At 45.2% G+C, this 27,539-nt stretch overlaps 1 protein-coding gene across 4 annotated transcripts in view; it reads left to right on the top strand.

The window, feature by feature from the left end:
- The window catches only part of LOC137430166 (RILP-like protein 1), an 86,907-nt gene that overhangs the window by 53,779 nt on the left and 5,589 nt on the right, over nucleotides 1-27,539 (top strand). For 2 of the 4 annotated variants that reach the window (XM_068120800.2, XM_078780354.1), the window contains exons 4-7: nucleotides 17,974-18,228; nucleotides 19,002-19,144; nucleotides 23,503-23,601; nucleotides 26,322-26,362. In XM_068120800.2, coding sequence (XP_067976901.2) covers nucleotides 17,974-18,228; nucleotides 19,002-19,144; nucleotides 23,503-23,601; nucleotides 26,322-26,362 — 538 coding nt within the window. Of the gene's footprint in view, nucleotides 1-17,973; nucleotides 18,229-19,001; nucleotides 19,145-23,502; nucleotides 23,602-26,321; nucleotides 26,548-27,539 lie in introns of those variants that run through there. The other 2 variants (XM_078780355.1, XM_068120801.2) reach the window with 2 other exon arrangements.

The following is a 27,539-nucleotide window of genomic DNA, read 5'->3' as shown; positions in this document are numbered from 1 at the left end:
TTGCCTTGTTTGCATTTAACGTCATCTTCAGCCATTGTTTTAGAAGGGGTGTCAAGTGTGATGGATTTCGGATTTCTTGCACTTGTTCAGTCTCTCTGAGCTCTTTCACCTGGCTTTCTTGGTTCTTCATTCGAATAGTTGTCACCAACTACAGCAATGTACTTGCTTTTTCATTCCAAGGATTCTGCTCGACAACTGTTGAGCCAGTTCTCCAAAGGTCTTCCAGGATGCGGTACCTGTGCATACCATTGAAAGGAGCATCATCAAGTCTATCACTTCAATTGTTGGTTCAGTGCATTTTGGGAGTGCATGATCTTTCTATAACCATGCAAGAACTTTGCTCTTTTGGGTCTTTTTCATTGTGCCATCCAGATTGAAAAGTGTGAGAGGTACTAGAGCTAACTCGTCTTTCAGAAGGCTTCTCACTAGCCTTCTCTAGATCGACTAATAATTGCCAACTTACTGAATATTTGTCTGTCGATATTCAGTGTTTCCATGGCCTGCTTTTTCTTTGTTTTTGTTTACTCCCCCTTTTTCCGTCATTTCTATTTTTCCCACTTGTTTGTCTGTTGATGTTCTTATATTTGAAAAATAATAATCAGAATTCAGATAATTTGTGTCTTCTTGCTTTGATTGAACATATTGAAGGTCAAATTTGTAAAGTAGAGTGTATATCAAGGTCGTTAATCATTCTAGTTCGTTAATCATCCTAGTTTCACCATTTCAAATGAATTTTATCAGCAATAATTACATGTCACAAAAAAGAGAGTGAAATATTATTTATGTGTATCCTTTTGTTGTAAAATGAGACCCCATACAAGTCCAGACTTCAATCAAAATCTGTATTTCTATGCAAACATAGATTTATTTATTTTTATTCTGTGCAACATTTTTTATGGCATAGGAGCACCTCCTTCTGTAGAAATTTTTTAATGATTTACCGCTCCATTAATTATGAAGTTACGAATTAATTAAGAACTATGACGTCATAGGTCATGTGGTATTGGCACCATCTTGAAAAACCCGAAAAACTTTGCACCTCTATCTCGGAAACTGCTCCATGGAGAAAATTGAAAGGTGGCTCATTGTGAAGTACTCCCCATGGACAATAACATGTGTCAATGATGATGTAATAGGTGCCTTCATTATGACGTCATGAATTGACAAGTGGAACGCCTGATCCGCTCAGCATGAAATTTCTCTGGCTACGCTGTTGTTAGACTATTGATCTTTTTACTACTTAAAGGTACATTTATTGTGATTGCTCTTTAAGTACAGACTCTTTTATCATTCTGTTGCATATCCAAAACTAGAACGGCACTCAGTCGAGAGCATACCTCCGCCTGGGTGGCCATATCACTCGATGGTGAAGAATCACTTTAAAAATTCTACTAGCTGGATCCGGATCTTCACCAAAATTGAATCGATTCTTCCTTGTCACAACCACACACAACCTGTCCAACAAGTTTCGTCCAAATATGTCCATAACTTTTTGAGATATCCTGCTATGTATCGTTTTTGGCCCCTTCTCCCAATGGTGAAGAATCACTTTAAAATTCTAGTAGCCGGATCCGGATCTTCACCAAAATCTAATCATTTTGTCCTTGTCACACACGCTACATCTCTGCCAAATTTCGTCCGAATCCGTACAACCTTTTGAGATATTTTTTCACAAACAGACGGGTGAAAACATAACCTCCATCCACCTTTGGTGGCGGAGGTAATACATTTGTTGTTGAATTGATATTGCGAGTCTGAATTAATGAAGAAAATATGAATATCATCTTCATCCTGCCTTTGCTTAGACAAAATATTTATTCATATTGTTACGGTCCGCGGATAAGGATGTTGTTTGCCGAGCGGAGGCACCGCGGCCGAACAGTTTTCCCGACTAACCCGATTCCCGAACGTTGGCCGGATCGCGCCACAGATATTCAATTTGGAAACCTCTAAAGCGACCGAATGTAAAGAGGAAGAAGAAGATGTACAGAAGAGTAACGGGATTTATTATTTACACACACAAGCAAAAGGAGCAGTCAAAGTTATATACAGGGAACATGGAAAAAGCAGGTGACACAGTGAAAATACTAGCTTATACAAACTTAATTAAATACCCAGGACAGAACAAACAGAAAAAACTCACGTACACAAGAAGGATGGAATGGCAGGAATGAATGCTGGAAGGAGGAATGGGAAGGTTCAGCTGGGGCAGATGGTTCGGGCTTGATCCCGCACGGGACGTCGGCTGGACCTCGACGGCCACCGATGCCACCGCTATCTGGTTCCCGCGGGGTAACGGGTTGAAGCTGCCTGGTGGAGCTTGTGGAGCCAAAGCTGCTTCTCTGGCTCACCTCAGGGCGCGTCTGCCGTCTTTGGCACAACTGCTTGTAATTGACCTTGAACCTTCTCTCTCTCTCAGGACCTTGCGCGCGCGCTTTTATAACGCCTCCGGCGATCAGGCCGCCGGCCTTCAGGACACGCCCATCGGTGTGCTCACCTCGGCCCTGGTTGGTCGCGCGACCCTCTGGCTCCGCCCTTGATGACGACGGGCGGGCACGCCTTTCTTCCCCGACCCGAGCACATGTTCAATGGTGGTTTTGGAGGGGATGTAATATTGGCAATCGAGGCTTGGCCATGACGAAAGGGGAAATGGAGGTTTTTGGGAATGGGAATGAAGAATGAAGGGAATCTATCTTATTTCACTTGGTGCAATGGAGTATCATTTTAATGGAAGACAAAGCCTTAACCTAATACACAGAATAAGGAAATAAACTACTGAACAAGGGTATTATAGTGTCCTTCAATGTATGCTTTATGGAATTAACTACCGGAACGCCCTTTGACCTTTATACACAGTGGAGCAAGGGGGGCTCAGACTAAACCAATAATTCACAACCATTTACTATACAATACAACACAATCAAAAAAACTCAATCCTCATATCCGCAACACTGCACCCTCCTCCTCTTAGGCACGTCCCGGGCCTATAACTTTAACTTAGTGTGACACGTCGGTGTAGTTCCCTCTACTTTTAACCTGACCCTGAGTGCGACAGTTTTAAAACATAAATAAATATGTCCCGCTGCTCCATTGCACCCTACCTAACAGACCCACGCCCACAGCTAACCGAATTGCGGAATGGTCTTCAACTATACACTGACGGTGGGGAGCATTATTTACAGTGACGCTATTTTATTTACAAAACTAACCCAGGACCTGTGATTGTTCTTTCTGGGGGGGGAGACAGTCTGCTCTGCATCAATGCACCATGAAAGCACCCGAAACGCACCAAAACACCCTCAAGCACCAATCGGTGCACAGTCATCACTGTTCATCAATAAAAATAAATCAACAACCCCTAACCCTGCAGGTGGTCTCTTGCTCTTCGGCTCCCTCTGCTGGCTATTTGCTTTCTTCCAGATGTTGTCATTTTCTTTTGCTGGCGGCCTATTTGTATTAAAACTTGCACCCAACGTGTCCATTTGTATTTATTTATGGCCCACAGGGGCCGACTATGTATGGTTCACCTGTGGGGCATCGGTGCCCTGTGGCCAAGGTCCGCCAGCAAGATTTCGGGCCTTCATGGCCGGTTCCAGCAGAGGGGCCATGCCCCAACCCATGGGGTCCATCAGCGGTGCTCGGCCACAGACATGTGGTCCATAATGTGGTGCATCGATGCAGACAGCTGGTTCTGGGAGTTCCGGGCGCACAATGGCGGACTCACGCACGCTCCCCGTGGCGCTCAGGTCCTCATGTGGGAGACAAAGGGGGGAAGACAGATGAGCGAGGGGTAAGGTCACAAGGGTACACATCAAACAAGGCAATGCAAGGCAAAGTGCGTACGGAGAGCGAAGTGAGAAAACTCGTCCCTACCGTACGTCACCCCCCCTGTCACCTACCCTACCCTTGCCCTTACCCCATATTTACAAAATCTTCACATTTACAAATTCGTCACTACTGTCACGTCTTCCCCATATTTCTTCTATACCAAATTCGTCACCACAATCCCTCTAGCCAAAATTTGCCATCACCCAATTCGTCATCAATCCTCATAAGGAGGAAGAGATGGAACAACAAAGCACAATGTCACACCCACGTCATGATGCGTCTCACATTCCAAACATTTGCATCAATAAAAATAATAAAAACAACCTGGCATGGTGTGGAGGTACGTCATCTCAGGTGAGTGGATGCAGATGGTGCGAGGAGATCTTCATCCTAACTACTTTCTAAATGACTTTAATACACTTTACACTACCCGGGGTCTTTCCCTGCCAATCCATTGGCCATCTTACACTATGGGTTCTAAAAACCAATTCCCATTGACCAAACTGTGGTGCTTCTCAATTTGGGGTCTCACTCCCCCGATTCAACTCCCTGTGCCCTTGCACAATTTCAGGACTGGGGCGTGTAGCTCTCCCAGCAGGTCTGCACACCTCCACCTCCACCACTGCAGTTGCCACCCGAGCTTACCTAGCTCCTCACCCTAACCTATCTAATTGTGGAAGGCCCCTCCTGGCTCTGTCACCCCTCGGTGCCCTCTGGCACTGGGCTACCCGGGTCCGTCCTCCGGATCCTCGGGCCCCATCCACAACAACTCTACTGGCTCCCAGAGCCCACCTGCGGCCTCACCTGGCCGACATCCTCACAGTGGTGGAGTGCCCAAACCAACTACACACACTAACAGGCTACACGCCCAGCCATTTCCACAACACTAATGCACCCATCCAAATACCATTCTTTCACCCGCACCACAGATGCCAATATCCAACCACAATTTACCTGTACCCTCTACCTAACACTTACACTACCCTCCCCGGGTATTCGTGATGGGGGGTCCATTCTTCCCCCATTCACACCTTCGCACCATCCACTCCACTCCACCATTTCCACCATACTCACTCCACGACCATCCATTCCAATACTCCATACCATTTATTCCACACAACCATTCTCCACACACCTGTGCAATCACACCTGGTGCCACCTGCACCCTCCTTCCTTCCTGGACCATTTGGTCAGCACAATACCCATCACCATCACTCACTCACACACTGCTCCATCCACCTGCTCAGTTGCACACCTGTGCAATCTCACTACAACTCAACTCACAATCATTTACTCATACCCTTCTCAATACACTTGAATACACCTCCAACACTCACACGGCATCATCTAATCTACTTGTTGCCCTGCTAACTTAGTGCTCCCCGTCTTCCCTTTAAACGTATTATCATCCACACTAACCTACCTGCGTCCCCACTACAGGTATCATTGTCACTACCTAATCTTAACGTCACCTATTGTCATCTTCTCTAGATCCCTACATTATATCCTAACCCTCCCGGGCTAGTTTTCACTGCCATAAACCCCATAAATCTAGTGCTCCTTTGCCCCCGCATGTGAGAGATGGCAGAGTTGCCATCCCACCACATGGGGTATCTCTCACTATTAATTTTGCTCGTCCAAATTCAACAAATCAAAAATTTGCCAATCATTACTGCCAATCCTTTGCCAATCATTAAATTTCGCTTTTCAATTTCGGGTCCAAACCACTATCCTCGTCATTAGTCTTCTCACTAGTGCCTCTCGGTGCGCCAATTCACTTCTAAAGCTCGGCTTCGTAAAGCCGAGCAATGAATGCGGGTTGTTTTGTGCCGGCGGCTGGATGCGTCCGACACTCGGTGAAGGGAAGGGGGTTTACCCGGGCCGAGATCCCACGCACCACCTCAGCACGGAGCCATCCAATGGCCCGATCTCGACCTGCCGGAACGCCTCAACAAAAAGGGGTCGCCATGACGACCCTTCCTATCGGGCTGCCCGCTCCGCCTGGTGGAGCACGGACGCGGCCGTTCCGAGCGAGGCCCAGCGTGGATCGCGTAAGGCGGTTCTTTCGAAACCGCCATGGTTCGGATCCCCGCTGGTCCTCGCGGCACGCGAAGCTGCTCGGCGCGCACCGAGGGCCCGATTTGGCTATACGTTGCTCTAACCGCTAACCCGGTTACCGTCGATGCCTCACCTGCATGCTTGCAGCCCGTTCCTTGCTCATACATCCAGCTGTTCCCATGCTCCTCGTCATTGCACCTTCTCTTACACACCCAGGGACACTCATTCCGCTCACAGACTTGGTCACACACCTGACCACCGAACACCTTTGCACACACTCGTCGTTCGCACACCTCACCAACACATCTCTTCGCGCCCCCTCCTCGGTCACCTCCTCTGTGACAACCACAGGTGTGCCCTCACTCGCACACCCAACCACGTGCCTCACTACCAATTCCAGTGTGCATTCCCACACACGCTCTACCATTCCAGGTGTGCTTCCTTCCATTCCAGGTGTACATCCTCTCTCACCTGTCACAACCAACTCACGCTCCGTGTCACTCTTACTACTCTCACCTCCACTCTCGGTCGCGCATTCACCCTTACTCTCGACAGCGCACTCTTTCCTCATGCACCCGTCCGTTACACACCTTTCTCGCGCACACTCTTGCGCACACTCTCCCGTTACACCCTCTGTAACACTCCACAGGCGTGCATTCTCCCTCACTTTTGACAGCGCACTCTTTCCCCATGCACCTGTCCGTTACACACCTTTCTCGCGCATCCTCTTGCGCACACTCTCCCGTTACTTCCTCCGTAACACTCCTCACTACGCGTTTCCATGTGCTCCCTCGCACACGCGCTATGACCAACTCACTCTCGACAGCACACTCACTCCTCGGCGCGCACTTTTTCCTCACACACCCCAGAGTCGGACATTCTCGCACACCTCCTCTTTCGCACACCGTACCTGTCGCACACTTCACCAACGGCCTCTCACGAACACCCGGATCCAAATCAACCCCCAAGCCGACTGAAGCTCCCCTCACATCATATACATTTCCTCGTATATCGCCACTCACCTTGGCACCTCGTCTCCGCACCTCCTTCGCCACCTGCAAACTCTTTATTTGGTTAGTGAGCACATAATCACGATTTGAGCACTGACCTTGTACATATTCCATCACCTCCTCCTGTATTTCTCTCTTAGTTTCTGTCCGTCTCTTCTTAATTTCACTCACCTCCTCTTCCACTTCCTCTAATTTTTGCTTCACCTCTTTTATTTCCCGGTGCGTCTCCTCAATTTCGTCCTCTAAGGCTACCTTGACCGTTTCTCTGTGCGTCCTCACCTCCCGGTCCTTCGTCTCCATTACTTCTGTCACCTCGTCCAACCTCGTTGTCAGTCCCTCACGTACCATCTGACATTTCCTCTGTGTCGCTATTAAGTCATTTTTAATGTCGTTTTGTGTCGCTTTTAACCCTCCTAGTACCGCAGTGTTCTTTTGTACCTGCTCCACTAACTCCGTCTGTCCCACCGTCAGCTGTTCCACCTCCGTCAAATCCTCTATGCCCCCTTGTAACCTAGCCGTATTATTCCTCACCTCTTTCTCCATACGCTTTTCACCTCGCTTTACCTCCTCGCGTACCCCCGAGACCTCCTCACTTACACCTCGTCGTATTTCCTCCTTCATCTCCTCAGGGATATGCTCCGCAGGTTGGTCGGAGCGATGAAGAGAAGGACAAGTTCTGGTGTGCGATAGAGAAGCTGATGGAAAACGTGAAAGATGAGGAAGTTGTTGTGGTAGGAGGAGACCTAAATGGACATGTGGGAAGGAGTATGGATGGTTTTGACGGAGTTCATGGGTGTTACGGATATGGTGTGAGAAATGGAGAAGGTGAAAGGATTTTGGAGTTTGCTGATGGAGCTGATTTGTTGATTTGTAATACTCAGTTCCAGAAAGAGGATAATAAGCTTGTTACATACACGTCAGGTGGGTCGACGACAACCGTTGACTACCTGATGGTGCGTAGGCGAGATAGGGGGCACCTCCGAGACACAAAGGTGATCCCGGGGGAGGAGGCTGTTTCACAGCACCACTTGGTTGTCTGCGACGTAAGGGTGAAAGGTGCGAGCAGAGCTCGGCGGGTGAAGTACCAACCGAGAATGAAGGTGTGGAGGTTGAAAGAAGTGACAGTAAGGGAGGCATTAAAAGGGAGGCTGAGTAGGGTCGAGGATGATGTGGTTGAGCTTGAAAGTGGTTGGATGTCAATGAAAGCTAGTCTGTTGGGAGCCGTTGGTGAGGTATGTGGATGGACAAAAGGACCACCGAGGCACTCGGAAACATGGTGGTGGGATGATGAAGTTGGAAAGAGGATTGACGAGAAGAGGAAGAAGTTCAAGGAGTGGCAGAAGGCGAAGGGTACGGGAGCAGAAACAGCAGAGCATGAAAGTTATAAGGCAGCCAGGAAGGCTGCAAAGAAAGAGGTAGCAAAGGCGCAGGAGGCATGTAGGAAAATGTTTGGAGAACGCTTGGATTCGGAAGAGGGTCAGAAAGCAGTATTCAGGATTGCAAAGCAGATAGCGAAAGAGAGGTGTGATGTGATGGGGGTGAGCTGCTTGAAGGATGAAGTGGGACAAATCATTGTCGACCCAGATGGAATTAAAGGAAGATGGAAAAGATATATGGAAATGCTGTTGAATACAGAGAATGAATGGGATGGCAACATAGAGAGTAACCCAGTTTTAGGACCGGCAGAGAAGATAACTGAGAAGGAAGTTGAGGAAGCGATAAAAGCAATGAAGGGTAGAAAAGCGGGAGGGCCGACGGGAGTTGTGGGAGATATGTTGAAGGCAGCAGGAAGTTGGGGTGTGAAGAGAATGACAGAGATCTGTAATCTGGTGGTGAAAGAAGGCCGCATTCCAGTGGATTGGGAACTGAGTACCCTCGTCCCTCTATACAAGGGGAAAGGTGACCCTCTGGAGTGTGGCTCGTACCGAGCGATAAAGTTATTGGAGCATGGATTGAAGGTATTGGAAAGGGTGTTGGAGAGGAGGATAAGGAAGAAAGTGAAGATCGACGAAATGCAGTTTGGATTTATGCCAGGAAGAGGAACGACAGATGCGCTTTTCATTGTGAGGCAGTTGCAGGAGAAGTACATGGAGAAGAGGAAGAAGTTGTTTCTTGGGTTTGTTGATCTGGAGAAAGCATTCGATCGGGTTCCACGCAAAGTATTGACATGGGCATTGAGGAAGTTAGGAGTGGAGGAATGGTTGATCAGAGTAGTGATGGCAATGTACAAAAGAGCGCGCACAGCTGTAAGGACGAAGGACGGGAACAGTGGTGAGTTTGAGGTGAAGGTGGGAGTGCATCAGGGGTCGGTACTAAGTCCACTACTATTTGTAGCTGTGATGGAGGTGCTGGCTCAGAACGTAAAGGAGGGTTTACCGTGGGAGTTGTTGTATGCAGATGATCTGGTGTTGATTGCGGAAAGTATGGATGGACTGAAGGAAAAGATGAACACGTGGAAGGAATGTATGGAGACAAAAGGTCTGAAGCTGAATATCGGAAAGACGAAGGTGATGGCAAGTGGTAAAGCATGTGGTGAGGTGGAAAGAACTGGGAAGTGGCCCTGTGCTGTGTGTAGGAAGGGTGTCGGAGTGAACTCCATTCAGTGTACAATGTGCGCTGAGTGGGTTCATCAGAAATGTAGTGGTCTGAGAGGGTCATTAACCAGTGTGGCAGCTACATTCAAATGTAAGGTGTGCACAGAGGGAGCTGCAGATGGAGGAAATGTTGAGTTGGATCTTGGAGACGGTGTGAAGCTGGAAGGTGTGAAAACATTTTGCTACCTCGGAGACATGCTGAATGGAGAAGGTGGATCAGACTCGGCAACGGTTGCTCGAGTGAGATGTGCATGGAAGAAGTTTCGGGAATTGAATGGCGTGCTGATGATGAGGGGAGTGTCGTTGAAGCTGAAGGGAAAGGTGTATGCTGCATGTGTGAGAAGTGTTATGATTTATGGGAGCGAGACATGGGTAATGAACGTAGAGCAGCAACGAAGGTTGGAAAGGGTGGAAATGCGAATGGTTCGACGGATGTGCGGAGTATCGTTGAGAGAGAGGAAGACAAATGATGAATTGCGAAAGATGATGGGAATAGAGCCTGTGATTGATGCTGTGAAGAGGAACAGGTTGAGATGGCTTGGTCATGTGTTGAGGAAGGATGAAAGTGACTGGTTGAGAAGAGTGATGGAAATGAATGTAGAAGGAAGTAGAAGACGGGGAAGACCGAGAAAGACTTGGCTAAAGATGGTGGAAGAAGAAATGTGGGCAAGGGGGTTAACAAGGAGAGATGCAGAAAATAGGGCAAAATGGAGAAGATTGTCATGGGGACCGCAAGGCTAACCCCCGCTCTAGCAGGGAAAATGGCCTTTAAAATGCATGTTGTTGTTGTTGTATCTCCTCCCTCTCTTTTGTAGATGCCGCCCTCATCTGTTCCAATTCATCCCTCTGAGCATCCAATTTGGTTTCTACCCCGATTTTCACCTCCTCTATCTGCTCTCCCATTTGTTTAATTTCTCGGGCGGATTGCTCCCCTATTTCCCGCAATTTGCCTTCCATTCTATCTTCTAGCCCCCTTAACCCATTTTTCACCCCTTCTATCTGATTCTCCTGGGCAGCCATTCTATTTTCCACCCCCGTTAACCCATGTTTCACCCCTTCTATCCCATTGTCTAACCCCTCAAATTTCTTGTCTAACCCCTCAAATTTCTTGTCTAACCCCTCAACGGTACCCCTTTCACCCTCACCGAGCTCGGTGCTCCAACGCCGCCCATACACCCCGCGTACTTCGTTATTGTACTCGTTCTTTCGCTCACTATCAGCCCTCGCTTCGTCCCTCATTGCCCCCATTTGGCCCTCTAATCGCTCACTATCCTTGTCCATAAGGGCCTTCATTTGCATCATCAAAAGGTTCAAATCCACTGGTGGCGCTGCTACGGTCGCGGGCGCGGTCGCCGTAGCCATGTGCGAGGCGCCATTTTGCGCGCCTGAAACCTCCTCAACCACATTGCCATTTTTCTCCTCCTTTCTTTCCTCCACATACATTTCCCCGAGGTCCTGGGTCGATTCTATCCCGTCTATCTCCCACCGACATCCCGTCGCCTTGACCACCCATGGCGCGATTTCAAAATTCGGGTTTTTCTTTAAAACAACACAAATTTTGGCAGCTCGTAATTTTGAGCGCGTTAAGCGTGCTTCGGGTCCGTTCCCGCTCCCGACACCAATTGTTACGGTCCGCGGATAAGGATGTTGTTTGCCGAGCGGAGGCACCGCGGCCGAACAGTTTTCCCGACTAACCCGATTCCCGAACGTTGGCCGGATCGCGCCACAGATATTCAATTTGGAAACCTCAAGCGACCGAATGTAAAGAGGAAGAAGAAGACGTACAGAAGAGTAACGGGATTTATTATTTACACACACAAGCAAAAGGAGCAGTCAAAGTTATATACAGGGAACATGGAAAAAGCAGGTGACACAGTGAAAATACTAGCTTATACAAACTTTATTAAATACCCAGGACAGAACAAACAGAACAAACTCACGTACACAAGAAGGATGGAATGGCAGGAATGAATGCTGGAAGGAGGAATGGGAAGGTTCAGCTGGGGCAGATGGTTCGGGCTTGATCCCGCACGGGACGTCGGCTGGACCTCGACGGCCACCGATGCCACCGCTATCTGGTTCCCGCGGGGTAACGGGTTGAAGCTGCCTGGTGGAGTCAACGCTGCTTGTGGAGCCAAAGCTGCTTCTCTGGCTCACCTCAGGGCGCGTCTGCCATCTCTGGCACAACTGCTTGTAATTGACCTTCAACCTTCTCTCTCTCAGGACCTTGCGCGCGCGCTTTTATAACGCCTCTGGCGATCAAGCCGCCGGCCTTCAGGACACGCCCATCGGTGTGCTCACCTCGGCCCTGGTTGGTCGCGCGACCCTCTGGCTCTGCCCTTCATGACGACGGGCGGGCACGCCTTTCTTCCCCGACCCGAGCACATGTTCAATGGTGGTTTTGGAGGGGATGTAATATTGGCAATCGAGGCTTGGCCATGACGAAAGGGGAAATGGAGGTTTTTGGGAATGGGAATGAAGAATGAAGGGAATCTATCTTATTTCACTTGGTGCAATGGAGTGTCATTTTAATGGAAGACAAAGCCTTAACCTAATACACAGAATAAGGAAATAAACTACTGAACAAGGGTATTATAGTGTCCTTCAATGTATGCTTTATGGAATTAACTACCGGAACGCCCTTTGACCTTTATACACACTGGAGCAAGGAGGGCTCAGACTAAACCAATAATTCACAACCATTTACTATACAATACAACACAATCAAAAAACTCAATCCTCATATCCGCAACAATATTTTGCACAAATGTCTATGTATAGGATATATGAAGAGACTTTTTGTCAATAAAAAAATTAATGCACCATTTTCAGAATCTACATCTACCCTAGCATTAATCAGTTTATCCCTATTAGCCTAATACTTGACAGCAATTCATATCATTTTTTTTTAGCTGACAAAGTACCGTTGACCACCAGAAATCAGGTCTGGCCCCTGGACTACTATCAATGTTGAAAAATCACTTATAATTTTTTTTAAAATTGCATGTATCTGGATCCGGATCTTCACCAAAATCGAATCGAATTGTGCTCGTCACACCCAACCTGTCCACCACGTTTCATCCAAATCCTTCCATAAGTTTTTGAGATATATTGCTCACAGTCAAACAGACTTCTCCTCCCAGCCATCCATCAAAGTGTGGGAGGCTGGCTTTGGACCATCCTTGGACGATACTTTGAGCATGATTGGTTTGATTTGCTGTGCTTGGGGGATTGAGAACCCCTGGGGGACCCTCTAGGTGGGGAGGCCAGTCTTCGTCTGGTGGTTGGTTAGCCTTGGTAGGGAGAGGAGGTAAAGCGGAGTGGAATGTAGTGGCAGGAAGGTATGGCTCTGGAAAGGCACTGCGGATGGTGAAGTGTGATCAGTTGGTGGGGATGAGGGAAGAGCTGCAAAACGTTTGCATGACCCTGGCCCTTTCTTTTGCCATTCTGCATGCTTGCTGCTGGAATGCTATGTCCACTTACCACATACCTACTTGATCCTGACTTCTCCCTCTGTCATGCCTAACGATTGACTGAAGGTGGCATGGAAATGTGGAATTTATTGGTTCATAGTTTGGCATCTCTGTTATGTATGTTTGTCTTTTAGTTATAAAAAGATTTCTCAAAAAGTTATGGACAAAATTGGACCAAACTTAATGGACAGGTTGTGTGTGTGACAAAGACGAATTGATGAGATTTTGTGGAAGATCCAGATTAGGATGCAATAATTTTTATGCCTCCACCGACGAAGTCGCCAGAGGCATGATGTTTTGGGTTGTCTGTCCGGCTGTCCGTCCGTTCATCTGTGATAGGTTTTTGTTACCGAGATAACTTAAGAACGGCGGAAGGGATCGAAGAAGGGATTGAAAACCTTGATCTTTTCTACCCCCGTTACTTCACCCCAGATCCACTTTTTTGAAATGCCGACTTCTTTCCTGGAAGTCCGAGCAGTGTCCGTGTGTTCTTTACCTCTCCTACCCACCCCCCTTCCCATGCCTCCTCCAAGCCCTCTCCCTCCCACAGATCTCCCGATGTCCCTGCTCTCAAATGTTGTACTTGTGTGCTTCCCTCTCTCTCCCCATGTTGTCTCCCACTCCCTTTATCATACGTTTTATGTGTCAGTTTGTCTTTTTATGATCAATGTTGGCTCTTACACTAGCCTCGATCTTGTATCCAAAAAAAGAAAGAAAAAAGAAAAAAAAAGTCAAACGTCAAACTTGGTACAGGTATGTATAATGATGTAAAGATGAACTGATTTGATTTTGGGGTCACGAGGTATAAAGATGTCCTGTTACGTAAAAATTCTGTTACCGAGCTAACATGTGAACAAGTGGTGCGATTTTGACCAAACTTGGTATAAGTACATATTGCGATGCAAAGATGAACTGATTAGATTTCAGCATCAAAGGTCAAATGTCAAAGATCATGCCAGGTAAAACTGATGCTTGAGAACAGCTGAAGGGATTTAAATCAAACTTGGTACAGGTATGTATCATGATATAATAATGTGGGCGGAGGCACATATTGGTCGACGTCATGACGTTGGAGTGCTTTTCTAGTTTTTAATGTTAAGTGATTTTTCACCATTGATAGTTTGGGCCAAAAACGATATATAGCGTGATATTTCAATATAAAAGTAATTCATCAAAGTAAAAATAATGAAGTAATTCAACTTGTAAAAGTAGAATATCTGTCTTTAAAGTGTACCAAATTTAACGATCTTTTGTTATTATTATCTGGCATTGGAATTTAAATTTTAAGGTTGGTTTTCTTGATCTTTTGATACCTGTACCATTTTTATTTCAAATTATTTGATGAAGTATCTTTAAAATGCACATCAGCTATCATGATGCAGATGCATAACTTAATTTTGTCCATTGTCCGTTATAATTCCACTTGGTTGCCAGTGCAGTCTGCATTTTAACTATTGGGGAACTCAATGATTCATGTTTATCGAAAGAGGAATATGCAGGATAAGCTCAACTTTGAGCTATCTAACCTGGGTTTGAGCTTATCTTATCTATATTATAATAGCCGTAGATGATTCTGTCTGTCTGTCTGTCTGTCTATCTGTTGGGTGTCTGTCCGGGGTGTGGCTTACTCGGTTTGCAGAGTAGCTCCACCCATAGCTCCACCCATTCTGGGAGTGGCTATAAACAAATATCCACCATTTTATTAACTCGCATAGCTTTGAGTCCTGTTTTGTAGGCCCGTGGTGTCTTGCTCTCCCCCAGTTTTATTTCAAATCAAATTCGATAAATCATTTCATTTTTCACAGTCGCTAACATAGTTTTAGACTCGGTTGAAAAAAAACGGGAAGAAAATCCGATGAAAGTTGCCGTTTATAGAACGAAATGAATTCTCAAAGGCCTGTAACTTCAAGGCCATTGAGTCTCTCTCACGCCTTTATCTCCAATCTAACTCACCATATGATTTCATTTTTATCGATGGTTTTACTTTTAGACTCGGTGTCAGCAATAATTGAGAACAATCCACACACGCGGGAAAATGCAGAGATATATTTTTTAAAATCGCGTCATGGTGTATCATACACCGCCCAACATGACACCGCCGACAATGTGTCGATATATATTAAAAATTCGCTTTTGCTTTTCCGTTATGATATATTACTATTTCGTTTGATGATAGTCGTCACAAAAACGTCAACAATGATGCCGACATATATTTCTTCGTTTTTATTTCATTCAACATATTAGCCGGAAGTAAAATATGTTTCAGGAAATTACCGAGAGATATTTCTTCGTTTTTTTTATTAGTTATGTGCGCATACACTTTAAATAGGTTTATTTGAAATCTTTAATTTTCCACAAACATTCCACACACGCGGGAAAATGCAGAGATAAATCACGTCATGGTGTATCATACACCGCCCAACATGACACCGACGGCAATGTGTCGATATCTATTTTAAATTCGATATATCATTTCATTTTTCACAGTCGCTAACATAGTTTTAGACTCGGTTGAAAAAAAACGAGAAGAAAATCCGATGAAAGTTGCCGTTTATAGAACGAAATGAATTCTCAAATGCCTGTAACTTCAAGGCCATTGAGTCTCTCTCACGCCTTTATCTCCAATATAACTCACCATATGATTTCATTTTTATCGATCGTTTTAGAGTCGGTGTCAGCAATAATTGAGAACATTCCACACACGCGGGAAAATGCAGATATATTTTTTAAAATCGCGTCATGGTGTATCATACACCGCCTAACATGACACCGACGGCAACGTGTCGATATATATTAAAAATTCGCTTTTGCTTTTCCGTTAAGATATATTACTTTTTCGTTTGATGACAGTCGTCACAAAAACGTCAACAATGATGCCGACATATATTTCTTCGTTTTTATTTAATTCAACATTATTAGCCGGAAGTAAAATATGTTTCAGGAAATTACCGAGAGATATTTCTTCGTTTTTTTAAATTAGTTATGTGCGAATACACTTTAAATAGGTTTATTTGAAATCTTTAATTTTCCACAATATAATTTACTTGCCATTTATCATTTGATGATTACGAGACAAATTCCTCTTGAGGATCGTGTCAATTCATGCGCTGCGTGGAAACTTCTATTTCCAAAATGAATGAGACGATCGATGAAGAACGCAGACTTGAACAGGATGCAGCAAGAAAACGAATGAGACGGGCGAACGAGTCCATCGACGAACGTAAATGCAAACTTGCGGGGTCACCCGTGGGAATCCCACGGGCATGGATGTGTGTGACATTTCGACATATTGAGTTAGATGCTGCACATTCATTTTTACAAAATGGTTACTGGCAAGTCATCAGATCCAGAAAGGGTGTAAAAACCACCGTTTAGAGGCCATTTTTCCCCGCAAAGCGGGGGTTGGCCTTTTCGGGGACCGTGGTAGTTGTTGTTTTTTTGTCCCCTTTTTGAAGCAATGTTTTACGGCCGGATGCCCTTCCTGACGCCAACCCTTTTTGCCGCCTTCAACGACAAACAGGGAATTACCAGTGAACTGGTACTCAATTAGCCGACCTCGGAAGGATGACAGGCTGAGTCAACCCCCCTGGCATTAATTCGGCGATCGACCGAGATTCGAACCCAGGATCCTAAGCCGGCACCCTAGCCGCTAGCCCAACACCAGAAATGGTGTCATGAACACAATTTATTTACGCACAAGCACAAAAGCAAGACGGGCCGATTTCCGATTCCGACGGGCCGACGGGCGAGACGGGCCGATTTCCGATTCCGACGGGCCGATTTGGAGCAAGAAAAAGAACGAGACGGGAGAAAAAGGAGAGAAACGAGACGGGGAAAGCCGATTGGAGAGGCGAGTGAGGCGCGATTGGAGAGGAGTGTGAGGCGCGATTGGAGAGGAGTGTGAGGCACGATTGGAGAGGAGTGTGAGGCGTGATTGGAGAGGAGTGTGAGGCACGATTGGAGAGGAGTGATTGGAGGGGAGTGTGAGGCACGATTGGAGAGGAGTGTGAGGCACGATTGGAGAGGAGTGTGAGGCGCGATTGGAGAGGAGTGTGAGGCGCGATTGGAGAGGAGTGTGAGGCGCGATTGGAGAGGAGTGTGAGGCGCGATTGGAGAGGCGTGTGAAGGATTGGAGAGGAGAGGAGTGTGAGGGATTGGAGAGGTGAGGGATTGGAAAGGAGAGGGATGTGAGGGTTTGGAGAGGAGAGGAGTGCTAGGTGGAGAGAGGAGAGTGTCAGGTGGAGACAGGAGAGTGTCAGGTGGAGACAGGAGAGTGTCAGGTGGAGAGGAGTGAGGGGTCACATATTATGTGAAATAAATAAATTGTGTTCATCACACCATTTCTGGATCTGATGACTTGCCAGTAACCATTTTGTAAAAATGAATGTGCAGCATATAACTCAATATGTCGAAATGTCACACACATCCATGCCCGTGGGATTCCCACGGGTGACCCCGCTAGTTTGATTATAAACTGTCCAAGATTCTTGCAGGGCAGGGTGTTTCATGGATGAGTTTGGCATGGAGGGGATATAAATCTGTTTTATGGACTAGAATTTCATTTGTGGACATTAAAATTGCTGCAGTAACTTTTGAAAAGAGGTCACTGTGTGTGGTTACCTGGGTTGAGGACTGCTTTGCCAGCAGCTTGCAGTGGAGTAGTGACCCGTACTGGGCAAATTTTCAGCTAGGGAAACATTTGCAACCAGTCATGCACGTCCCTGATGCGCCCCAATGTGGTATGGGAGCAATTAATTATTATTACTACAGATGTATTATAATAGAATGTGAGGCATCAATAAGCGATGAGATATTTGTAATGGAGCGATGTATGAAAAAGTTTCACATCGGAGAGGCAATGAGATATTGGAGTTTGGAATGCAGGTTTCAAATCCAGGTCTCAAACCCAGGTTCATCCCATTTGTTTGTTCAAATTGCTTTTGCAATAAATAAATGACCCGGTGGAGTCCACCTTTCTAAGCTTGTTCCCACATGTATGTGCACCTGCAGCTCCAGCAGCAACTTGCACGCCTCATGAAACTCAACAATGAGCTTCGACACAAACTGGCCGTGCTGGACGCCCAGGGCCGAGCCCTGGCTGGCCAACGGGCTGAACTCGAGGCTGGAATGCAAGTGCGAGAGCAGGAACTCACTCAACTACGGGAGACTGCAGCTTGTGTTGCTGGAGCGTATCTGGAGCAAGTTGATGAGACATCTGAAGAAACGGACTTTGAAGCCCAGCCAGAGGTCGAGCCGGATGCAAATGTACATGCGCTGCTCATTTGCGCTTTTTTCTTCTCCAACTGATTGATTGTTCATGTTAAGCATTGCCCATCGGTGTAAAGACATTATTGTTGATTGCTCGGAATGGCTCAGTGGAGACTTGTATTATTACATTTATTTCGAAGTTTATCTCCGTTTATCAGAGGCATCAGGAGCATCCTCTTGCAGCGATTATATTATTATGAATGTAATTTACATTTCTGAATAAAATAATTGTTTCATGCTATCGACTTGCTATCCTCACCACTCCGTCAGCTGTCTTTGCAAATTGATATGCATGTATTCCGTATACACGTGTTTTTTGAAGTGTGATGTTGCTGGTTATTTTCATTAAGAAAGGAAATCCGAAAACTAATTTTGAAATGCAACCAGTTTTTGTGAGGACTCCAGGCTGCTGTTTGCTTGTTTTTGATTGGTCCAGGCATATGCATGCTAAGTAAATACCATTTTAAAACCAACATGCACTTGGTGGGTGGTGATGATAGTATTTTGATTTGCTTAGCCTGTAGCAAGTTCATTGTTGACCTTTTCTTTTTTTTTAAACTGTTGTGTAAGAGCAGTCGTTTTCACTTCAAAGGATCGCTGCATATTGTCTGATGAATTACAAGTCGATGATGAAACTTGGGTATGTTGGGTTGTAATGGTGCCTCCTGATGCGCTAATCTCAATTTTGTGGGATACTTGTTGCCGGTTACTGCAGTGATTCAAATCGCTTTGATCATTCATGCTCCTACCAAAACCGCTACTACTTTCAGGGACCGAACCAGCAAATGACGGACAACAATGACCCCAACCGGCCACGGTTCACTCTACAAGAGCTGCGAGATGTTCTCCAGGAGAGAAATGAGCTCAAGGCAAAGCTGTTCCTGTTGCAGGAGGAGCTGGTTTATTACAAAAGGTATGTCGGGCGAGTAGCCACAAACTCCCCTCATTGTCCAACCATGATGTTCTTTCAGGTCGGTGTTCTGCAAGAATTTGCTTCATTCTAAACTTGCATAATTTATTAACTGTATATCTTGGTAACAAAATACCATTGTTTTGTACAGGTTGCCTTTTTTTTTTCTTTCTTTTTTTGTATATGTAATCGAGGCTCGTGAAAGAGCTAACCTTTATCACAAACAAATCAAACAGACAAACAAATTGTATAAAAAGGGGAGCGGTAGACAAGATGGGGAGAGAAGGGGAAGCACATAAACACAACATTTTTTAGGGACATCTGGAATGTGTGGGAGGGAGAGGGCTTGGGGGGAGGCGGCGTGGGAAGGGGGGGGGGGGGGGTAGGAGAAGTATAAACACAAGGACACCAAGGACTTCCAGGAAAAAAGTTGGTATTTCAAAAAAGAGGATTTGAGGTGAAATTAGCGGGGGTAGAGCAGATCAAGGTTTTGGATGGGGGAAGATAAGAGATGGTGGTGAACAGCTGTTTTAAAGACCTGGAGGGAGGAGTGGGATTGAAGGGAGTGGGGGAGTTTGTTCCAGAGGCGGGAGAAAAGAGGAATGAAAGAGTGAAGGTGAGCAGAGAGCCTAGATTTTGGCAGTTTAACCATAAGAGGGTTGCAGGCAGATCTTGTGTGACCTTTAGGAATATTTGGGGGACAGAGCCCAGAGAGAGCTGGAGGAGCAAGGCTGGAGAGGAGTCGGTAGAAGACAGAAAGACTACCAAACCTGCCTGCGGTGAGTAAGTGAAAGGCCCTCGGAAGTAGCTTCATCACGGGAGATTCCAATGATTCTGAACGCTTTGGTTTCAACAGCGTGAAGACGAGCTAGGTGTGAGGCAGGAGCACCAGCCCAGAGGGGAGAGCAGTATTCCATTGAGCTGCGGATGAAAGCCTTGTATGTGGTGAGGAGCTCAGGTGTGCCAAGGAAGGACTTCGCATGACGAAGGATGCCTAGTCGGCGACTGGCTTTGGAGGCCAGATTTGAAATGTGGTTTTCCCAGGAAAGATCATGGCAGATAGTGAGACCCAAAAGCTTGTGACAGAACCTCTTGGAGAGGATTATTCAGAAAGTGGATGGGAGGGTTGTCCAGTCGGTCTTTTCGGAGAGACATAGTAAGAGTGTGAGATTTGTCAGGATCGAAAGACATGTTCCACTTGTTTGCCCAGTCAGTGATTTTGTCCAGGTCTGCAGAGAGTGAGGAGGCTGCAGACTGCCGATCTGAGGGATGAGGAATGGAGCGGCAGAGAGTGGAGTCATCAGCAAAGAGACAGAGAGGATTTTCAAGAGAGTCGGAGAGATCATTGATACAACAACAACACAACAGGCATTTTAAAGGCCATTTTCCCTGCAAGAGCGGGGAGAGATCATTGATGAAGACCAGAAAAAGCACAGGGCCCAGAACACTGCCTTGGGGAACTCCAGCCTGAACAGGAAGAGGAGATGAGAGAAACCCATTCAGGGCCACACGTTGACTACGACTAGAGAGGAAGCCCGCCATTTGTAACCAAAAACCCCTCCAAAGGCCGTCATAAGTTGTTTTGTTTTTTTGGAATCTTTGATAGATTCAAAAAATTAGTTTATTTTGTAAAAATAGCAAAAGTTTCTGAAAATATTGCTTTATTAAGTTTTGTTAACCCTTTATTCAAATGTGGACTTTCACATAATTACTGTAGTTATTGTTTTAACCTTATTTGGCTGTGAGGGCCTCATTTGAGGCTTTTTAAATGCAGGCCTGCGAATGTGAGACCTACGCAGGCTCCAATCCACACCATGAATCAAGTCCGTGACCATAGCATTTTACCATGAGCTTTACCACAGGTTAAAATGCGAGATTTACTCGGTGTTTGTGATGTCTTTGGATAGTTAGGATTGTCGGAACGTGTATATAATTTGGAGGTAATTGTAACCTATTGGTGCATAATATGAGTGATTCCAGAAGGCCTTGTCTTTTTTTTTAATCCCCAGATTTATTTTGCACAAATATCCACAATAGTGTAAAATTTTCTCTGACCACCACACATTTGCCTGGAATGCTCCTAATGTGACCACCTCTCTTCAAATGATCCCTTTAGTTCAGCTCCCTCTGATCTCTCGGCCCACTAGCCCTCCACATCAACTCCAAGATTGGCAGGTTCTTCCAGTAACTCGCTCCTTGTTAAACTCCCAAAGTCCAGGTTCACCACACACCTAGTCTGCTCCTCTTTTCACCTGTCAGTGGAACTGCCTCACTGAGACTGTTCAATCCTACTTTCCACTCCAGTGCTTCAAGCAAGCGTTGCACCACCATCTCATGTCATCTCCCATCCATCTTCACCTGTAATCATTTCTACCCCTATTAACCCAAACTCACCCAACCCTGTTACTTGCAGGTTGTCATTTCCTCCTCTCCCATCTCTCTCCACTTTTCCTGTTCGTTCTTTCCCTTGTGTATTTTGTCTATATGTGGCTACCCGGTGTCAGTTTGATTCTTTTTTTATCCTTTGTCACTTTACTCTTCCCTGTGCCCAGATCTGGTATGAATCCCACAAAAAAGAGGTTTCGAGTGGTGGAGGAAAATAACACTTATCAACTCTCGCCTCCTTGGTGGAGAATGAGGGCACTGTGTGTGGTTGTCAAATATGCTAATCCATATCCTAGATACTGGTAGGGAGTTTATATTTGGGGGAGAAAACTGTAATGACATCATAACATGACATGCCAAACAAAATATTTTGGCTTACACCCTCCAGAATGGCAAGACCTGTGTTGTGCGACATGATTAGTTCATTGCTAATCCATATTCTTCTGAATGGTAAGTGGATAGCAAACATATTTGTATCCGTATCTGAGATTTGATTTGAGTCTGAGGAAACGTTCTTCTGTAGCCAGGTGGGGTTTCAATCATTTAGACTAGAGGACACCTGGTATTTTGGTCATCGTCTTTGTTTAACCATCCACAGTGACACCAACCATGATGTCAATAAGGAAGCTTCCACGATGATGCTACTGTTAAAAAGATGTTTGAAAATGTCACTCAAAATCTCTTTTGTGCAAACAAAAGCATTAATTTTATCCTAATACCATCAGATAAACCCGTGGTGTCTTTTATGTGGTGATTGCAATTACGGTAAAATTACGGTCTAATTTATTGGTAAAACTAGAATCCGGGCACTCGGTAGAGCGCATACCTTCGCCGCAGCTACTGTTCTGTACTTGGCATGGGAGTGTATGCGATGTGAAACTTTATGTGAAATGCGATCGATTTTTAAAAATCAGAATTTGAGCAAATCTGTTTCATTCGTCTGTTAATATGCCTCCCCGATTGACAAATCTGCAATTTGAATTTCATTTGAGGTTGAAATGATTGCGGGAGATCGCGTTATAGTGATGACGTCTTGGATGGACATCCTCTTCTTCAGTCGCTCATAACTTTGAGTGAAATACGATCGAGTTAAAAATAGTCAGAATTTGAGCAAATCTGTTTCATTCGTTTGTTAATATGCCTCATCTCTTGACAAATCTGCAATTATAATTTTTTTTGAGGTTGAAATGATCGCGGGAGATTGCGTTATAGTGATGACGTCCTGGATGGACATCTTCTTCTTCAGTCGCGCATAACTTTGAGTGAAATACGATCGAGTTAAAAATAGTCAGAATTTGAGCAAATCTGTTTCATTCATTTGTTAATATGCCTCATCTATTGTCAAATCTGCAATTATAATTTTTTTTGAGGTTGAAATGATCGCGGGAGATCGCGTTATAGTGATGACGTCCTGGATGGACATCTTCTTCTTCAGTCGTTCATAACTTTGAGTGAAATACGATCGAGTTAAAAATAGTCAGAATTTGAGCAAATCTGTTTCCCAAAATCTAATCAAATGTGTCCCGTATAATAACCAATCATCCCACCAAATTTCATGCAATTCGGTTGAATACTTTTTGAGTTATGCGATTAACATACACACACACAGACATACAAATAAATACACAGCGATCAAAACATAACCTTCCGCTTTTGCGAAGGTAATGAATCGAGGTATTTGTGAATAAAAATAAATATATTGACACTGATGTCGTGGGCCTTGCAGGAATTTAAGATTGGGGAGTGATTCTCAGATTATTAGGATATCCAGGCCTCATGCCTTGTCGTGGGTTAATTCCAATCGTTTTTAGTAGTGTTAACTTTTGTACCAAAGCTATTGATTAAACAGCTGATCAATAATTGTACCCTTCACACATTTACAAAAATTCTCAGGTTGAGTTATATTAACGATTTCCAACTTGGAATGAAGGTGAGACCGAGCTGTTGAACCACTCATCTTCCATCTGTCTTTTCAGCGAGTGTGAAGAGACCGAAGATTGCATGACAGGTGCATCTTCCGCATCATTGCCCGATGGGCAGCGACGGTCACAGCAGGAATCGAGCATCCGGCGGCTGTGAGTGCTTTGCTCTTAAACTGGTCTGGAGGAAATCTTGTCGTGTTGGGGCTTAACATTCTTATTGCTTTTATGATTATCGTGAATGAAATCTTCAAGTAAATGATGTAATTCTACACAATGAAAATGTGAGGGTGATTTATGTCAACAAGATAAGGAAAGGTAAAGGTTAAAGTGAAACTCCTTTGCTGCTATGAAGTTATTCGAGCCCCTGTTGGTGACAAAAATCCTTTGAATGATTGCACTTGTGTGTGATGACATCGGTGACGTGCCTTATTTAATTTCTGATCGTCATTGTGGCTTGTGCCAAGTCATTCCATCTTTGGCATGCTGCTACTTTTATGTCAACAATGTACGGATGTCCTCAATCGCAAACGAGAGGTCGGGGCTACCTTGCTGAACATCTTGTGTGCATTTCATTCTGTCTGGCACCTGGCTCTAGTTTCGAAAGTGTTAGCTAATGGGATCCTGGGCTGCTTCTTACACTGGCTATAAGAATTCATGCGTGCTTGCATGCAGCAGTTTGTTTTGGATACTTGTAGAGGCTGATGTCCTTCAAGGTAATGTTCTGAAAGCAATCTTGTTGTGGATACTCAGCGAAGACCTCTCCATCACTGGAAGGTCCATTGTATCACTTTATTGATGACCACGCTGTGCCGGATATAGCACCTTACCTCTATCAGGCAGGCTGTGGCAGCATCCCTCTCTGAGAACCGAGAAAACAAGCAACTGGTTATTCACCTGGAACATGTCTTTCAATGCAACAAAGATGCATATTCGTGCTTTCTCTTTTCATAAGGACCAGATGGCAAATCCATCAACTTATTTCTGTGTTCAGCCTATGGGAGAGGTACTGTCACTGGCCTGGGCCTAACTATCGGCTAATAACCTTCTTAAGTAGATCTTATCTCAAAGCCAAGTACAATGCCTCAGAATTCTCTGTAAGGCCAAGTCTTTCCTCCACAGTCTTTAGCTGATTATAGTGGTGTTCAAGGTCTTCATCTGAAGTGTCATGGAGTATGGCTCCATCCTGTAAACTGGTGCTGCTGCTTCTCATCTTACACCCCTCCCCTTTATGCTTTGGAATATAATGCTCTCTGTTTCATTGTCTTGTGATATGAGACTCGGTTTCAAGGTACATGTCTTACTCATTGCAGACAAGTTCGTGACTGCAGGGTTTTTTTTGTTGAACTAGCTCGATACCGGTCTTGCTCCCCTGGACTTCTCCCCTCTCTTTCCTGCTCCTGGCCCTGCAGGTTGCACATTATATACAATAAATCCTTTCCTTGTTCCCCTTCATAAGTCAAAACTCAATACTCACCCCCATCATTAACTCCACCCCCCCCCCCCCCCCCCCCCAACCCTCTTCTCTCATCTGTGGAATTGCTTTCCCCAATATATTCTCTAGATCTCTTCCCTCCAAGATGTTGTGCCTGATGCTACCCCACCTCTCTTCTATTTTTCGATTATTTCTCCAAAATAACCTCATTGAGCCAATCCTGGTGTCAGTCCAAAGGTTAACATTTGACTAAACCATCTGCTCACCAACTACACCACTGATATGGACCAAATTTGGTATGATGCATCAGGGCTGCAATCCAGATGTGCCCCCTATGCAAATACTGCAATCCAGAAAGGGGAGTTTTGCCCCATATATTGGTATTTGATTCAAAAATCTTCTTCTCAGCAACCACCAGACAGATCCAGACCAAACTGGCCATGTGGAATCTTGACCATGCCCTAACCTTAAGTTGTGCTCCTCATGGCTGTATCTCCCCTGGAAAATGGGCCATGAGCACCCTCCCCAAATCACTCATTTTCACTAAAACATCTTCTCCACAACTACCTGAGTGATGCAGACCTAATTTGGTGCAATGCATCAGGGCAGTAAGGTCTCATGGGGTTGTGCTACCCATCTGGATCGGACCATTTAGAAGGATTGAAAAGGGGGGTTTTGCCCCAAATATTGGTATTTCATTCAAAAGTCTTATTCTCAAAAACCGACAACCATACCCAGACCAAACTGGCCATGCAGCATTGTGACCATTCCATAACCTTAAGTTGTGCTTTCCAGGGCCATATCTCCCCTGGAAAGGGGGCCACGGGCTCCCTCCCCTAATCCTTCATATTCACTAAAACACATTTTCCTCACAAACGACATGACCGATATGGACCAAATTTGGTACGATACATCAGAACATTGAGGTATCATGGGGTTGTGCTCCCCATCCAGATCCACCCCCTACAAGAGTCTGAAATGTGGGGGGGAGCATCACCTAAAATTCAGGTAATTAATTTTTTTTAATCTTCTTGGAAACTGTGGAGAAATTACCGTCAGTCCCCCATGGGGCTATTTTTTAACCACTGATCTTTACTATACATGCTGAGACCCCATTTCCCTTTTTATTTGCATTTAGTCCCATCGTGATATGGTTCATTCATATGTTCTCATCCTTTTCCCCCCTATTTGTGCCTGTTAACCCTTCTCCCTTTTTCTTTTTTCCACGAAATTCAATTCCCTTATAAAAAAAAGAATGCAATGGTTACCCTTGTTTAAATGTAACAGATTTAAATTAAACCAATTTTATTTCATTGCCAATGTCGAACCTACTTATTCATGATGCAATATATATGCCAGTTCTGTTTTTTTCTGGTAGTTGTTATCTGGTGAAGTGATTTTTATTGGTTGAGAGCTGACCCGAGATCCTGCCTCTGCCCAGATTCAGTTTTTTCAAGGACCGACAGTCAACAGCCGCTCCACGTAAGTCTTTGACGATGTCTCACGGGCAACCCTAGCAACTGCGGTAACGTGGCGGTAGACTGCAGGTTCCTTCCTCGACCGTGCATGGCTCGCCCACCTTGGCATCCGGACATCCTTCGGTGGAGTGGACACGTCTGTGTGTAGGACAATGGTGCCACAGCATGCCCAGTGCTTCAGTGCCTTCTATATGTGCACTTTGCAAATTAAATGTCAAGCTGATGCAACCAACCATCAACGGTATACTTTTGTGCAAAACGGGATTGTTAAATGTGACATTCTTCAAACACAAGACTTTGCACATGCTTTTTTTATTTATTATCATTATTATTTTTCTTAATTGCAGAATCAGGTCAAATGATGTGCCTTGTGATAATCTGTGGACAGTAATTTCAGGACAACGAGCTTTAGTTCATGTGGAAAAGCATTTTTGTTCTTCCGTTCTCCCTCTTTTGCAGAATTCTTCTGTTTATTTAATTGCTTCTCCAGGATTTATTGCTTCTGTTTATTTCGGGACTTGGCCTCGGTTAAGTCTCCGGAGCAGAGGTGTTTCCAATTACGTCGGTTGATATGTATCAATGTTTTTCTCCAGTTATCCTTTGGTTACATAAAATGCATTTATCACAACAGCCTCTCGATTATCCAAACTCACCATCATCCAAAACTCCTCCAAACTATTTATACCTGCCTCCTTCAAACTTGTAGCAAGGACTCATTCAAACGATGTTCATCTACAAGTGAAATTACCGCATCATGCCAGGTTTCCGGGCATCATGTTCATCCAATCTAGCCCTTCCCCATGTTCGCAAAGGAAATCACATCATGGTTATAATATGTAAAGGATCAGACACTTACCAGATGGCCTATTACTATCCTATGCAAAATGTTTCTTTGAAGTTTAAACTTGCTGAATGGTTACCAGTGATGGATTTGGCAGACATAGGCTGCTCTCAGCTTTCAACATCATTTCTGCTGCAATTTTTTTTTATACCAGTTATTGGGAAGAGCTCGGACAAATTAATAGATCGGGACACAACATAACAAAGGGAACAGCAGGAGACGGGAAAGCCAATATCGGCGCGGAGGGAGAAGGTAGACGGAGACGGACAAACAACGGATGCAGGTAACAGAGGGGTATGGGAGAACGTAAACGGTGTACAAGATGGGTACATCGGCAAAA

Source organism: Myxine glutinosa, chromosome 6 (genome assembly GCF_964187855.1).
Source record: "Myxine glutinosa chromosome 6, kmMyxGlut1.1, whole genome shotgun sequence".
NCBI classification, from domain to species: Eukaryota; Metazoa; Chordata; class Myxini; order Myxiniformes; family Myxinidae; genus Myxine; species Myxine glutinosa.
Note: the sequence above shows the minus strand (reverse complement) of the source record. Positions and strands in the feature narration are given on the sequence as shown.